Here is a 15,867-nt window from a genome sequence, read left to right as displayed (position 1 = left end):
AGACACAGTAAACTCTTCACGGATTTCGATCTTCTTTAATATCATTATGAATCTACATCAAAAATAAATTGCCGTCAAGCGTTAAGCTGCATATAGCTGCATATAACTTTATCTCTTATATTGTATAATCATACGTATATAGCAAATTTATGTGATGGATATTTATATGTGATTATATAAATTTATATATAAATTACAATAAATCATATAAATGTAGAAAAATGTATATAAATTGTTAGATTCATATACTGTTACTATAATGAAGATACTATATAATATATATAATGAAGATAAGAATTTATCTACATATATGTAATTATATATGAATTATAATAGCATTATATATAATTGCATCTCACATAGCAAGTAAAATCGCAGTAATATTGCAATATACCAGAAATATTATATATATATATACAATATTACCAGAAATCTTACATATTACAGAAATATGTAATATCACAGAAATATTACTGATGTATTACATGTTGATATAAGCAACAATGAAATATCACAGCAATTTTATGACAATATAACTATTTAAGTAGCAAAATGACATTATTAATAACGCTTTTATGATCTTTTATTGACATTAGAAATGTCATTAAGATATTATTATTAAAATATCATAAAATTATATGTACACACACATAATTTTACTGTGAGTGATATTTAGTTTAGTATAACTTTTTTAGCTTATTATAATATTATATAATAGTTATTGTATTGACAATCAGTATTATTTTCTAATTAATATCATGGAATAATTTAAAAAATAACATTAAAAATATCAATTTAACAAATTCTTTTAAAAATTCTCTTTAAAACGTTTTAATTATTCCCAATAAATGTTACATAAATATAAACATTACATAATCTATCACAGAAATATTACACAATATTATAGTGATATTTTTATGATATATCTTGATAATATTCCTGTGATTAATTTTCGCGAACATTCTAATATTGTTGTGATATCTCAGTCAATATTTCAATGATATTTCTAGATTTCATTGTAATATTGCAATGGAAAAATGATATTGTTGTGATGTTATTATGATGGGTACGTTCTGATATTAATTGTCAGTGCTGAAAATCTATAGCACACATAACGTATACTGTATAGTTTCAGCACTGGCACTGTATATCGGAACACACCCGATATTATGTTATGTGAGATATAATTACACAATGGATCATACATTATATTATATATATTTTAATATAATTTTGTATAGCGATCTATGATTATATATGAAAAATTTTTTACTGGGAAGTTATTATACATTATATGTAAAAACTTATTTCAAAATATGTGTTCAATTTATAGATTCAATTTACGACATAATTAGTTTAATGTTCTTTCATACATTAAAAAAATATTATATACAAGGCTCCTTCAACAAAATGTTTAAATATGATACATATATATATTTTTTAGGTATATGAATTCATCACACTAAAGAAGATCAAAATCTATAGTGAGTTCACCGTGATCCTCTTCTTGTCAATTAGAGAAAATTAATTTGTTAAGTAGAGAAAATTAACTTATTCAATCCAGGAATCATAAAATCGTATAAAGATAAATGTCTTTTGGTATTATTAATTTTGATGTCCCGTAATTTTGATTTCCCGCAATTCAATGAATTTTAAAGACCGCGCGTATTCTTACGGTACTGAATTTGTATAGTAACATGAGTGAACATGAGTATCTGGAGTGAATGGGAATCGGGGAATGGGGATTCTCGCCATTGGACTATATGTATATATAATTCAGTGGTTCTCGCCTTCTCGGTCGGACTGCTACGATTGTGCGCACTCCCTGCGGCGCGACAGTATCGATACAACCAATGGTGACAGTAGGTCGACGTCGGGCGATCTAACGTGATGTGAAAGATTAAAATTGGAGTCCTGCTGGCTGGGCTCGTAGGTAATTACAGGCGACGCAAATCATGGAAGAGATCTTTCAAAACGGCAATTATCAGAGGGAGGCTAACGCCAATATGAACGCTATGGAGACGCGGAAAGAGGTAAAGAGCTAGCTTGTTTTTCATACGCATTCGTCTGTGACAAATCGATAAGTCGTTCTCTCATCGCGGTACGCCTTTTCGGAGTCCCGATGCTTCGGCTCGTTGCCACATAGTTATGTGACTACGAAATTCCGAAAAAAACCTCCCGAACGACGTCTCGCTAGATTAGACAGATTTAAAGACGCTTAAATTAAACTAATGAAATCGCGAACAGGCGAATGCATGTCACGCAGTGATCATCAGACGCGTAGCGTCTTTCGATTGATGTCAGTGACTTGTGTTCAATTCTTCCCTCGATCCTGAATTCCTCTGTACATTGGAAATACCTTCGTACATTGTATAAGTTTGTGAATATACGGCTGTTGCATATTAATGTTTGCTTCATCAAAACCGTGACAGTCTTGCATGGCTGATAAGGAAACAGATGGATGATGGAAACAGTTGTATCTCTCTCAAAACTTGCACGAATGTTAAAAGAAGACTATTGAATACCTGCGAATATATTTCAGGACTGTCTGCTCGACCACATGGAGATCTCAATAGTGGAAGCTGAGAAGAGAGCAAATAGAGCACTTAATTTAAGAGAATTCTATACAGTATACCTCATTGAAACTAAGTGAGTAAGGAAGTAAAAATACGAATTGTGTAACATAATGTAACAAAGTTATTTTAAAGTAATACAAATTTTTGTTTCTAAAATATTTATTTCAAAATATACGATCTTATTTAGGAAATACTGTTACCTAAAAAAACTTTCGTCATCCATATGATTCCATTCTTTTTTTTTTTTATAGAGTCACTGATCCCGATTTCAAAAACGCGCTGACTAGGATAAGCTCGTTATGGCGGCGATACACCGAGTTTGAATTGCTCCGTGCTTATCTGGAGATTTCTTATCCATACATTGTTTTACCACCGTTACCGGAAAAGAAAGTTCTCTACGCTTGGCAAAAAGTAACAACTGATACATTCGACCCCGACTTTGTTGATCGCAGAAGAGCTGGACTCGAGGTACGTTTTTAATTTGTAATTATAACATACAAAAATGTACTGGAAAAATAAAAAAATGTTTTTATATACAGAATTTTCTTATAAGAGTTGCTTCACATCCTATACTTTCGCGGGATGAACATTTCATGGGATTTCTTCAACAGACAGACGGTTGGAGAGAAAGTGTTAAAGAAACAGGTAATTCTTATTCTAATCTAATTTCTGTGTATAATAGAAAAGATTTACACAATTAAATTAAAAAATAGTAGTTAAAAAGAAACTAAGTAAAGTTTGTCTATAAAAATTAATAACTTGAAGAATATCTCTGATAGTTTTTTGTTGTAATAATTATTTGTTGTTTGTTGCAAAGGGTATTTGCAGATCGCAGAATCAAAACTGAAAGCGCTTAGCGTAGCGGTGCGACTGAGAAAGCCAGACAAACGGTTCGAAACTATAAAAAATTATGGAATTGAACTGCAGGTAAAAGCTGTGAATCAAAATATTATTTTTGAAATATTATATATTTTGTTTTAACAAAATGGATCTACGATTTTTTAACGAATATCAATCTTTGATAATTTCTTTCTTTGCTTATATTATTAATATCTTCTTAATTGTGTAGCTTATATGCAAAAACAGTTATATCTAAAAATATAAAAATATTAGATATTGTTACTTCTGGATTCATTAAATTTTTGGTTATGGATTGAACGGTTTAAGAATATATTAAAATATAGTTGCAGCTATATATATACATATATATAAAATCAATCTATATACAATAGTATAAAATCTATATATATTAATAAATCTATGTAAAATCAAAAGAAAAAAGGGTCTAATTTCAAAAAAATTCCTACATTTGAAAGAAAAAATTTGTAAAGAAGTTAAATTCTTATTGTTGTGTGTGTGTATGTGCACAAATAGTTATATTTATAAAGCCATATTTAAGAAAAAAGCAGATGATTTGTCCCAAAATTAGGAGAAAATACTTTACCTACCTGCAAAACCAGTCAAATGCATTCTGTTGTAATAAACAAAAATTATATTTTTTGTGTCACAAGTTTTGTGTACATTAAAACAATAAATAAAACAATAATTTTTTCGCAAAAAGATCTTATCGACAGTTTAAAACGAATAAAATGATACAAGGTTTTTTCTCTCGCTGAAAAAAAAATTTTAAATTGAAATAACGACTTTTATCAATGGACTCAATATTATAATGCCGCTATTGTTGATTGTGTCCTCAAATAATTATTTTTACAGAATAATTTGTGTAATCTACTGCGAGTACGCGCGCGGCTTGTGGAAAAGCAACACAGTCTATATAAGTTGCACGCAAATTATGGGCGTGTCTTCAGCGAATGGAGTGCCATAGAGAAAGGAATAGGTGACGAACTACAGGTATTCCTTATCAAAGAAAGTAACGCTGTAATAGTGTTAATAAGTAAGAAACTTCAATATTATTCAAAAACGGAAAGAATAACGTGTGACTTAAAACAAAAAGAAAACAAATGCAATTTAAGTTTACAAAACACCGCATTACAACTTATTTTCTTAGAAATCGGGACACTACTTGGATTCATTAGCGGCTACGATAGACACTACGCTCGAAGAGGAAGAGCTTATAGCAGATCAACTGAAGGAGTGGCTTTTCGGTGCATCGGCGTTGCAGGCTGTGGTTAGACGCAGAGAAGCCCTGCAATTGGCTAAAGATGAAGCGCATGATGCCTTAACTACTGCGTTCGAACAGAAAGACAAAGTCATGCAAGGTATGTAATAAAATCCATAAACTTCCACTTTTAAAAAATATAAAAAACGTAATAAATCTAATCGAAACAATTGTATATATATATTTTAATTTTTTAATGTAACCATTAATTTTGTTCACTGAATTCTGTAGTAGAGCAATTTATAAAACAAAAAATTTTTTTACATTATTAAAATATAATACTTAAAAATTTCATTTTTTATTTTTAATTCAGCAAGGTTTTATTTAGCAAGGATGCTTTTGCTGAAGTGTTTAAAAAATGTAGGTAGATACAGATATAAAAATAATTTTATTGGAACATTAAAATAGTTATGTAGGAAATTCAACAATATATGCTGTAAAAAATTTTGACATTCTAACAATCGTTCTACATAATTATGTTGATAATCCAATAAGAAGTATGCAAAGATTGGTTCAAAGTGTTGAACTAAATAAATTTTCATAAAATTCTTTGGTAAGAACGTTTCTAGGTGAACTAGGTCATACACATATATATGAACGTATTAGTGAAAGGATTTTATATATAAAGATGATCATTTTATATACAAAGATAATCAATTTAGCGATAATTTAGGACAAAGATCTGTGTGCCGCTCTTTCAATATTTTGTTATTCCTGGCGATTTCATTTAAGATAAATGTTCCTGTAATTGGACATGTATTAGGTGTTGGAATTAATTCGTAGCGTTTTACAAGAGATGGGAAGTACTTTCATTAATGTATTTTTTAATGCTCATGTGAAATAAATAACATTCTTTCATTAAAAACGCTACGAATTAATTCCAACACCTAATATGTACATCATTTACACGAAACACACTTTATTTCTATTATTATTAATCTCAAATGCCTTTTTATAATAAATATAATATCATAATTTAATTGAAATCTTTAAATACAATTAAATTATAATATTATTAGGTGTTGTAATTAATTCGTAGCGTTTTACAAGTGATGGGAAGTACTTTCATTAATGTATTTTTTAATGCTCATGTGAAATAAATAACATTCTTTCATTAAAAAACGCTACGAATTAATTCCAACACCTAATATAATAATAAAAAAAGCATTTGAGAGATTAATAATAATAAATGCAAGTATCCAGACATAAAGATATATATATATATATATATATATATATATATATATATATATATTTATCTTATTAATTTGTTAAGTTGATGTGAACTTCGCAATGCAATCTTTCAATCATTCATTCTACAAACTCTTAGTCTTTTTGGTTAGCTTTTCTCTAAATTCCAAGAAATAAGATGATCTATATAAGTTCCATTTGTGCGCCATTGTTCCGCTACAATTACATTATACTTTCAGCAGTATAATTCTATGACCTAGTAGTGGAATTTTTGATGGAAGTTTTATGAAAATCTATTTAATTGAACATTTTAGACTGATATTTGCACATCCCTTTATTTTCAAATCTGTATGTATAGCTAAATTATCATATATTTTAGCAAAATCCTTCTTTTTATGTATTTACTTATTCTATAGTACTAATTCTACAGCTTCTAATGATTACTTTTTTGTTTTTAACATTAAAATCCAATTTGTATGGAAAAATATTTATTACTGATGAAGAAGTTATCTTCGTAATGTTAAACTATTTTGAAGACAAAAATTTTTAATATTTTTTTCTAGAAGAATTGATCTTCTAGTACAGAAAAATTAAGTTACTATTCTAAAAAATATATTAAAATAAAAGGTGATATTTTAAATAAAAATATAGTTATTTTTATTATTTTATTTGATCTTTTTTTTTATATAGATACTTAATTGTCCTAAAGACGATTCTGTAATGTAAGTAGGATTTACACAGACGATTTATGTGTTATTGACACATCATACTATATAATATTCTACTACATCAATGTCTCATGTACACAAACATATAAATTTTTGTATAATAATAACATTAAACACCTAAGTCCAATTCTTAGGATGATATTCATAATCGATTCTTATATTCAAGGCTGTCTTAAGTACAGTCTTAAGATGTCACGAATCATTAATCAAAGGTATTAGCATTTTAAAACATTACTTAAGACAATCTTGAAATGAGAACGGATTATGAATACTGGCCTTAGAACACCACGTTTCTTCGTGCAAATTATTCTGTGAACTACTATTTCGTAAGTACAGATTGCACAGCCTTTGTATTATGTAAAATTGTAAATCAAATGTTGTCACGACGTAATAGTTCTAGAGCGCCATGTTGGACTGGTAAAAATGTCAATTTCAAAATTTTTTTGTCATTCTCATAAACATCAAAATAAACTCTACCTCACAGAAACATATTAATGTATTAGGTGTTGGAATTAATTCGTAGCGTTTTACAAGTGATGGGAAGTACTTTCATTAATGTATTTTTTAATGCTCATGTGAAATAAATAACATTCTTTCATTAAAAAACGCTACGAATTAATTCCAACACCTAATATATACTTTAATTCTGGAAAAGGATTTTTGAATTTGTAAGACAGAAAAAAAGTAATTGTACAAAAATTATATGTTTTAATCAGCTATACAGACAGCTTTAAAATCCCTTTAAAGGGATGCTGAAGTTATCAATGGAACGCTCATTCCATATTTTTCCAACCATTTCGTTTTCCTTATACAGAATAAAAAATCGTTCATCAGAATAAAAGAAAAAACGCAAATAGCTTTGAGAAAGTATGAATCTTTATGAAAATTCCCCACTAATTGTAAATTACAGTTTCCTGTTACTACGTAGATTATTTCTTCACGTATGTATGTAAAAATGAATTCAAGTATATATCCAAACAAAAAGTACTTTCCCACATTTGAGTTTAATTTATAAGAATATCTCTCGTAAGACCTTCAAATTATGATTTTGAAGCTTACAAGAAAATGACAGTACAAAAAAGTATGATTTGAATGTATGTACATAACTTTGCATTCATGCGATATATAAGATATGGCAGAGCAAGAAATGTATTAGGTGTTGGAATTAATTCGTAGCGTTTTACAAGTGATGGGAAGTACTTTCATTAATGTATTTTTTAATGCTCATGTGAAATAAATAACATTCTTTCATTAAAAAACGCTACGAATTAATTCCAACACCTAATACATAACGCTTTTTAAGCTTTCACGGGTATTATCTTCAAAAATACCAGAAAATTTATGGGTTATTGCCGTGTTTTCATCTATTGCTAATGTCAACGTTTCGCGAATCTTGCCGTTCACTTCATCAGCACGAGAAGTGTACAGTATCAGTGCAACGCTGTCCTGAAGTGAAGGTACACAAAACGTTAGCATTAACAATGGATGAAAACACAGCGATAATCCATAAACCTTCTAATATCTTTGAAAATGTACGTAACGTTTTACTTAATGATTTACTTAATATACATAATGTTTTATTTAATATATATTTTCTTAATTGTATATACGTAATATTTTCTTTGAAACTGAAAATCTTTATCGATATCAATTAAGTTCGGCCTATTCATATGGTGCCATTCCTATGGTGCAAGAGTAGTCATCTTGCATCATAGATCGCTCCAGTATTCAATTTTTTAATTTTACATACTAACCCAGCAAATGAGAATGGATTGAAATGAATTGAAATGGATTCAGATTTTCAGAAATATTGATTCACGAATGTTAAAATGAATGTTTTTCAATCCTGAATGCATTTTTATTCATTTATAGGAATTGCATGGAGCATACAGGGTTGGCCATATTCGACGGAAAGATGTTTTTTTTTTCAATCATGGGAAACGTTACTCGATCTAACATCTCTGTCAAAAGTTACAGTGTTGCCAGATCTTTCCGTCGAATATGGCCAACTCTGTATCTCTATACCTTTCAATCTAAAAATAATATTAGCTTTTTCTGTGCACAACATACATATTGTGAATATTGTTCAATTCAAAATTTTGAATAGGAAAGTAGTTTTTCAATCCAATTGCATCCAATTGAATCTAATTGAATCCAATTAAATCCAAAAAAAGTATTCACTATTTATATATATATATATATATATATATATATATATATATATAAAATACGCATTCGGATAGAAAAAAATTTCAATCCATTTTAATCCATTCTCGTTTGCTGGGAAAATAACTAAGCTCGAAATATGATGTCTGAATGTAATTTCTACGTGTATTTTCGGGATGTATGATGAACTTCATTCTCAAGGTAAAACTGGTCTGATGTCGCGCTTATTCGGCTCTGTGGACACCGAAGAGGTTCGCGAGTTGAAAATTCTCCAGCTGGAACAACGAATTGCGCAGCACGACGAAACTGTGAAGCAAATGGACGAAGATTTGAAGTAAAATCACGTTTCTAGTTAATTATGTAATAGATATTCATTACGAAAAAGGTTAATAATTTTGCAATCATTATACAGGTCTTTCTCTATTAAAGCTATAATGGACATCGACAGGTTCCAGCATCAAAAAATTGTTGATCTAAAAGAGACTTTGGCAGCTTATTGCGTTCTGCAATTTAAGTTAGCTAGAAAGGTCGATATATTAAATTTCATTTCAAATATTCTATAGTCTTTGAATCGGTCATTTCAAAAATCCTATAAATAAAAAAAATTAACTTTTGGAGAAATAAAAACTTATTAATTTTTACAACCATAATATTAAAAATAATTCAAAATATATAAATATCTTTCATTATCTTATACATTAAGTGAATGGAACAAACTGCCTTTAAAAACGTATTTCCAAAAAAAGCTAAAAAAAAATGATATATGTTTCTCAATTAGAAGTATTTTTGTACATGTAAAATAAAATTTTTAATTAGAAAATTTAGTAAATGTAATGAGATTTTTTTTAAAGGATATTTTATAAAACGTGCTGTCTCTTAAGAAAGATGTTCAATTTTAATTTTCAAAAATAATATATAATTAATACAAAAAAAAGAACATTATATCGTAACATAGAACTTTAGTATAGTAAAATAATTCATTAATAAATATATTATTTTTGTAGAATATAATATAAGAAAGATAAGTCACCATTAGCCTCCGTTTCTTATGTAAATTATGACTGCAGTTTTATAGAATTGGTATGTAGGAAAGAAATGCTCGATGTAATTTCTGAAGCAAATTTTGTATCTATCTTCCCTGATTTTGAATTCCATAATATCTCAATTTTTATTTCATATGTACAAAAATTGATAAGATTTTTGAAATAACCGATTTATTTGTTTTTTTTTTGTATATTTTTTTGTATATTTCTTGACGATAATATTACTCTTCGTTATTGCAGGGTCTCCAAGCTTGGCAGCATATCAAAGGCTGTCTCGAAAGTATACCGTGAAAAAAATCACGATACTTTGCGGAACAGACTGTCACAGAACAATAATCGTCTCTACGTTTCTCATATAACATATATTCCTGTATCTTGTAAGTTCACTCATGCAGTACGCTTATCACATTAATGTACATGATTGTTATTATTTAAAATGTTAGACTATAAGAGATATATATATTATATGTATATGTATTCATATTAATATATATATATATATATATATATATATATATATATATATATATATATACAGGATGATTTTAACATATTTCGTCATTTATCATGAGCAGATAGAGTGAATCGAACTGAGTCGAAAAGTCATCTACCATTTTGCAGTTAACGAGATATTAATTACTAAAAATTAATAAATATTGGTCTTGAACATTTTTTACTCAAATACTATCAACTTTATAAAAAAATTGCAACAGACAAAAATCATTTATTTTCTTCTCATAGAACTCTAAAAATTTTTTCAGAATTTTTTATCAACTTTTTAGTACTGCATTTTCTTATTTTTACCAACATGAGAAAATCCGGTTTTGAAAAATTCTGAAAAAATTCTCAGAACTTTATGAGAGGAAAATAAATGATTTTTGTTTCTTGCAGTTTTTCAATATTTGACAATTTTTAGTAATTAATATCTTGTTAACTATTGCGAAAATTGTAAAATGGTAGAGGACTTTTCGACTCAGTTCGATTCACTCTACCTACTCATGATGGGTGACGAAATAAAAATCACTCTGTGTGTGTGTGTGTGTGTGTGTGTGTGTGTGTGTGTGTGTGTGTGTGTGCGTGCGTGCGTGCGCGCGCGCGTATGTATACATACGTACACGCGTGTGTGTATACATACAATATATATGTATATATAAGTATATGAATATGCCGAACGTTATTTAAATATTTATAAATATTTAGTACATCACTTACGCGAAAATACTTAATCATATACACCAAATTACGATGCTAATCGTAAGACTTGTCAAATTTGCTATATGCAAATGACGATAGATATAATTATTGTGATGTAATTTTTTTATACACTGCCCTTATGTCTTTCGAGGGACAGGCACTTTAATTCCATTTCCACAATTAAATCAAATTTAATTGCTTTCGTTCAGAATCATTCTTGTTTACGAATATAAAATATATTTATTATATACCTATTATCCAAAATTAATATACATGATGAGATAATTGTGTTATTATTTATAGTATTTATTTTATATATTTCTATTTGTCTTCGGTATTATTGTTATGTTACAAAAGTTGGAATTTAGAAGACGAATTTTTCCCCATTAGTTTGTACTTTTCTCAGTAGAGCATATCATATTAGCATTGAGATTTATATACAAAATTGATATTTTTTTTTTATTATATATTTTGCGCGAATCTCAAACATATTTGTAAAAGTTATACATAATATTCTTATATGGAAGAATTCATATTTATTTATTCCCATTGCACTAAATATAGAAAAATGTACAATTTCTATGTACTTTCACTTTATATTTATTTTGTATAGGGGTGTGGCTATATTGTCTTTTGTATATACTATACATTTTTATATTATCTGGCTTTATGTTATATGAGCAGACAATTAAATATATATGATTCAATAAGATCTTTATGTCTTTTTATTGACTGGCGTAATATTTTCAAATTTTATTTTTCTAACAGGATAAATATTTCTTGTTTCCTTTTTGCTTTTTTCTTTCTTTATTTTTTTTTATTTATGCGATAGAGGCTCTAATATATCAAAGAATGCAACTTTGTAAAGTAATAAAAGCACATTTCAGATTTCATGCATATTTTCATTCATTATTCTAGTTTGCTATTCAATCAGTCAATTACATAGCATGTATGCAATTATATTATACATTTTTAAAAGATAAAGTATAATAGAGAGAGAGAGAGAGAGAGAGAGAGAGAGAGAGAGAGAGAGAGAGAGAGAGAGAGAGAGAGAGAGAGAGAGAGAGAGAGAGAGTATATATTGGGTCATCTCAAAAGTATCCGCGGTTTTTTGTCACTAGATGTGTGTTGATGGTCATATATCTAGTGACAAAGTACCGCGGACCCAATACATAACTAATTTTGATTATTGTAAAACAACAAAAAGTTCTGTAACTTCATAAGTAATAAAATATCTCTTTAACGATGCGTTTCTGAGCATACGTCCAGAGGAAAATTTTTGTTTTGAAATCCTGAATTCATATTCTCCTGTCAAGCCTCCTGACAGAGTAGTCTCTCTAAGGCTAACCTAACCGTTTGCCGCGCGTCAAAATGTGATGCGGTAGCCAATAACCGCACTAGGAGCTGTAAGTTTATTGGCTACCGCGTCTCATTTTGTCGCGTGGCAAGCGTTTCCGCGTCCAGTGTGCAGGAGCCACAAATTTGACTCATGAGGCGATAAGAGTGGAATGCCAAAATTATAGAGTATCCTCTCTACAACTCGAGTCTACCAATCACCGCGTACTTACGCGAACGCAGATGCGCATGCTAATCTGTGAAAGTGCACTACGGTGTACATAACCTTGGCAGAACAAGTCATATGTACATTGATATCGCATATTATGTATCATAAAAGAATATATTACACAAATAGTTGTACATAATCTGGAATTACATTGCATACGCTGTGAGAAGCTAGTACAATTAAGTGCAGATACGCGCGCAACACATCCATTACGATGCATGGAAGAGGCATGACACAGGCAAGAAGCATATCAAGTAAATGTTGTCACGATTTGACAGCTTGAGACGCCACTAAAGCCTATTCTATAATGTGCTCTTTGTTTCTTGTTTCTTGTTTTTTACCTTTTGCTTTTTCCTTTTTTGCAACCGTTTTATCGACAATTGTATTTCTTGCTACGTATTTCTTGTTTCTTTCGAAGTTCATTAATTTTTATCTCGAGTGATATAAAACAAAAAACTGGATAAGAGGCAAAAAGACCAGATGTAAAAAATAGTAAAATCAAGAAACAAAAGTACATTGAGGAACATACAGGCTTAAGAAATGGTAAAAAATATATCAATTTCGAAATTTTTGTTCGTTTTTGGCATAAACTTCATCTCACAAACGTATTAATACGTAATACTTTAAAACTTTTCCTGGAAAAGGATTTTCTAATCTGTGAAAGAGAAAAAAGTATTAGTTATACAAAAATTACATGATTAGTTGATAATACAGACGGCTTTAGGATCCCTTTAAGTTAATAAGCAACTAGCAAGTTCACCTTATACATGTGAGAACCAGCATCTCTCTATAATTCAGAATATAGAGACAATTGTTTATGAGTCATTGGCTCATACATCATAAATTGTGTCAATTCTTCATTATTATAACTGAGATATAAACTGTACACTGCAGTGCATTCATTCACTGAGTGTCAGTAGCGGCCTGATTTATCGACCGTTAATTTTTTACTCAAATACTATTACATGTAACACAATTATATGAACTAAATATCGATTTATCATCTCCAGCCTTGAAAAGTGGACGATGTACCGTAAGAAAAGTGGACGTTGCTATATAGTTTACATCCACTTTGTCAGAGAGCAGTAATGCACGGCAGCATTTTGCGGTTACAGGTTTTGAGCCGTCATGGTTTCTCTCAAGTTTCACTCTGCTATAAGTTTATTTTCTGTTCCTGTACGAAGATTGCATTAGGACTGAACTGAATTGAATTAGCGCAATCCAGAACTGAGGAGTGTAAGCGTGCAGGCAAGAAATAAAAAATGTTTTAGTGTAAGATAAAAATGGCGTCTCATATTATTTATATGAAAGTAGTAGTGATTTGTGTGATGAAAATGAATGCACAATTCCATTAAAAAAAAATTCTTAATTAAAGATAATGATAACACAAAATGTTTTTATATGTAGGCTTGCTATAATTTATATCTATTTATCATTTTATTATTCATAAATTCTCGGATAATTATTTAGAAGACGCCCCTCACCTTTAATTTTAATAAAATTATGCTCATTTGTTGTATTTTTGCATGAAACGAAAGAATCGCAGTAAAATGTCATGCCTAGGCCCGTAAACCGAGATATTAAGCGTTAAAGTTGACGACATTGTGATTAGGAAATTTGTCACACCGACTCAATGCAGTGTTATGTACGTATTTTAGTCTGTATTTATTTAAAATCGTTATTTCATCTCCGATTTTAATGAAATTAGGCACATTCGATGCTTTTTTATTCAAAACGAAAGCCTGCTCTGTTCTTGTACCATATGTGTGAAAAATTGTAAATAAACGATGAAAGGAAGACGATTTGAATATTAATAAACAAACGTTAATATATTATTATAGAAGCAAGTTAGTGAAAAACCTATGCACATGTAACCATAAAGTATGAAAATGTGATCGCAGCACATACTTTCATCGCGATATTTCGCAGCTGACAAAATTCCTCAATAGTCATCAACTTCAATACTTAATATCTCGGTTCGCAGATCTACTTGTAGGCATAACATTTTACTGTCTTTCGTTTCATGCAAAAACGCGCCGAATGAGCATAATTTCACTAAAATTGAAGGTGTCTTCTAAATAATTACCAATTCTCGCATTGTATTTGTACAAAGTCTGTTTTCTGTGACTGAACAAGTGTACGCTAGTGCTTGTACTGCTTGCACTGACTCCAGACCTAGTGTAACTACAGTACAGAACTCGTGCACTAAGTTCTGTTGCACTGAAACAAAAAACACCGTCGCTGACGCCATTTTGAGAAAACAAATCTTATGTCTATGGCTTTGAGTTCAGGAAATTGGCGCGACCAAGCACGAAAGCAACCAAAATAAACACATACATATACATTCATAGGGCAAGGTGAAAAGTTCTCGGCCTAACCCATAGATGGTACTGCTACAAATAAATGTATTTTTAAAGTAAAAAACTTATTCTTTCATTTCTAGGCCGAGAAAGTAAAAATATACTTACATATTTGTATCATTTCGTATACTAGGCGAATAAAAAGAACATGGAACAGTTAGCAGAAGGAACAAAGGCCAAGTTTCGCTTATTTAATTACAACACGCGAATCTCGCATGTCAATTTCCGCCGCTCTTTCAGCAGATTCATTCTGCACGTCGTTATCGCTCCCACGACTCTTTTGTCCTGCGGCTCTTTGATCCAGCTTTTATGATCAGTAAATCATCGATCAGAGATCGAGTTTGGACATTTTTAGCAACGAACGGAAGAAATCGCGTGGAAAATCGGCAAAAGCATTCATTCTAATCAATTCCAATGTTGATCCCGGTACCGAACACTTCGAACGCGTATCGCATCTCCGAAACACTTGTTCGACCAGTTACGATTGCGACTTTTACGTTTTTCTCTGTCCTACCTTACGTCACAATTACGTCTCGTTATGTCTCGTTACATCTCGTTCTCTGCCACAGCCCTACCTGAACGTTGCTATACAGAGTAGCTCAATGTGTTTATCCAGGTGTAGCTCAGCGTGGCTTAGGGTTGCTCTGTTCGGATCAGTTTCGATCCCAAAGCGATACCATGAGTCAGAGCATTTGCTTCCCAACGTTAGCACAGAGCAACACAGTGGCCTGTATTCAAAATACTCACAACGATGTTAGCGCAACATGCTAATTTACGTTACGCATTCTATAGAATTTCAGAGATAAAAGCGCGTTCTGAATACAGTGACTCGCTCAAGACTCGCTGTATGATCGTATTATGTATGTGCGCAAATTACTATACTATTATTCACCGAGTTATTGTATATATATATATATATATATATA

General features: G+C 30.1%; 1 protein-coding gene and 1 long non-coding RNA gene across 2 annotated transcripts; one reads left to right on the top strand and one right to left on the bottom strand.

Moving 5' to 3' along the window:
• The first annotated feature begins 1,783 nt into the window (after positions 1 to 1,783).
• On the top strand, positions 1,784 to 11,729 carry LOC105154116 (sorting nexin-4). The gene is made up of 10 exons (XM_011069421.2): positions 1,784 to 2,033; positions 2,543 to 2,649; positions 2,828 to 3,044; positions 3,116 to 3,221; positions 3,394 to 3,503; positions 4,290 to 4,427; positions 4,585 to 4,795; positions 8,982 to 9,114; positions 9,193 to 9,307; positions 10,064 to 11,729. The coding sequence occupies exons 1-10, from the start codon at positions 1,956 to 1,958 to the stop codon at positions 10,112 to 10,114; spliced, it is 1,266 nt and encodes a 421-aa protein (XP_011067723.1). The 5' UTR covers positions 1,784 to 1,955; the 3' UTR covers positions 10,115 to 11,729.
• Positions 11,485 to 14,201, bottom strand: LOC147909336 (uncharacterized). The gene is made up of 2 exons (XR_015545293.1): positions 13,342 to 14,201; positions 11,485 to 13,236 (listed from the first exon to the last, which is right to left on the bottom strand). It is a non-coding gene; the product is annotated as an uncharacterized LOC147909336 (long non-coding RNA).
• Between the last annotated feature and the right edge of the window lie 1,666 nt (positions 14,202 to 15,867).

The sequence above is a fragment of the Acromyrmex echinatior genome, chromosome 6 (genome assembly GCF_024713525.1).
Source record: "Acromyrmex echinatior isolate Ae372 chromosome 6, ASM2471352v2, whole genome shotgun sequence".
In the NCBI taxonomy this organism is placed as follows: Eukaryota; Metazoa; Arthropoda; class Insecta; order Hymenoptera; family Formicidae; genus Acromyrmex; species Acromyrmex echinatior.
The sequence above is the reverse complement of the archived record's forward strand: the minus strand, read 5'-3'. Positions and strand labels throughout refer to the sequence as shown.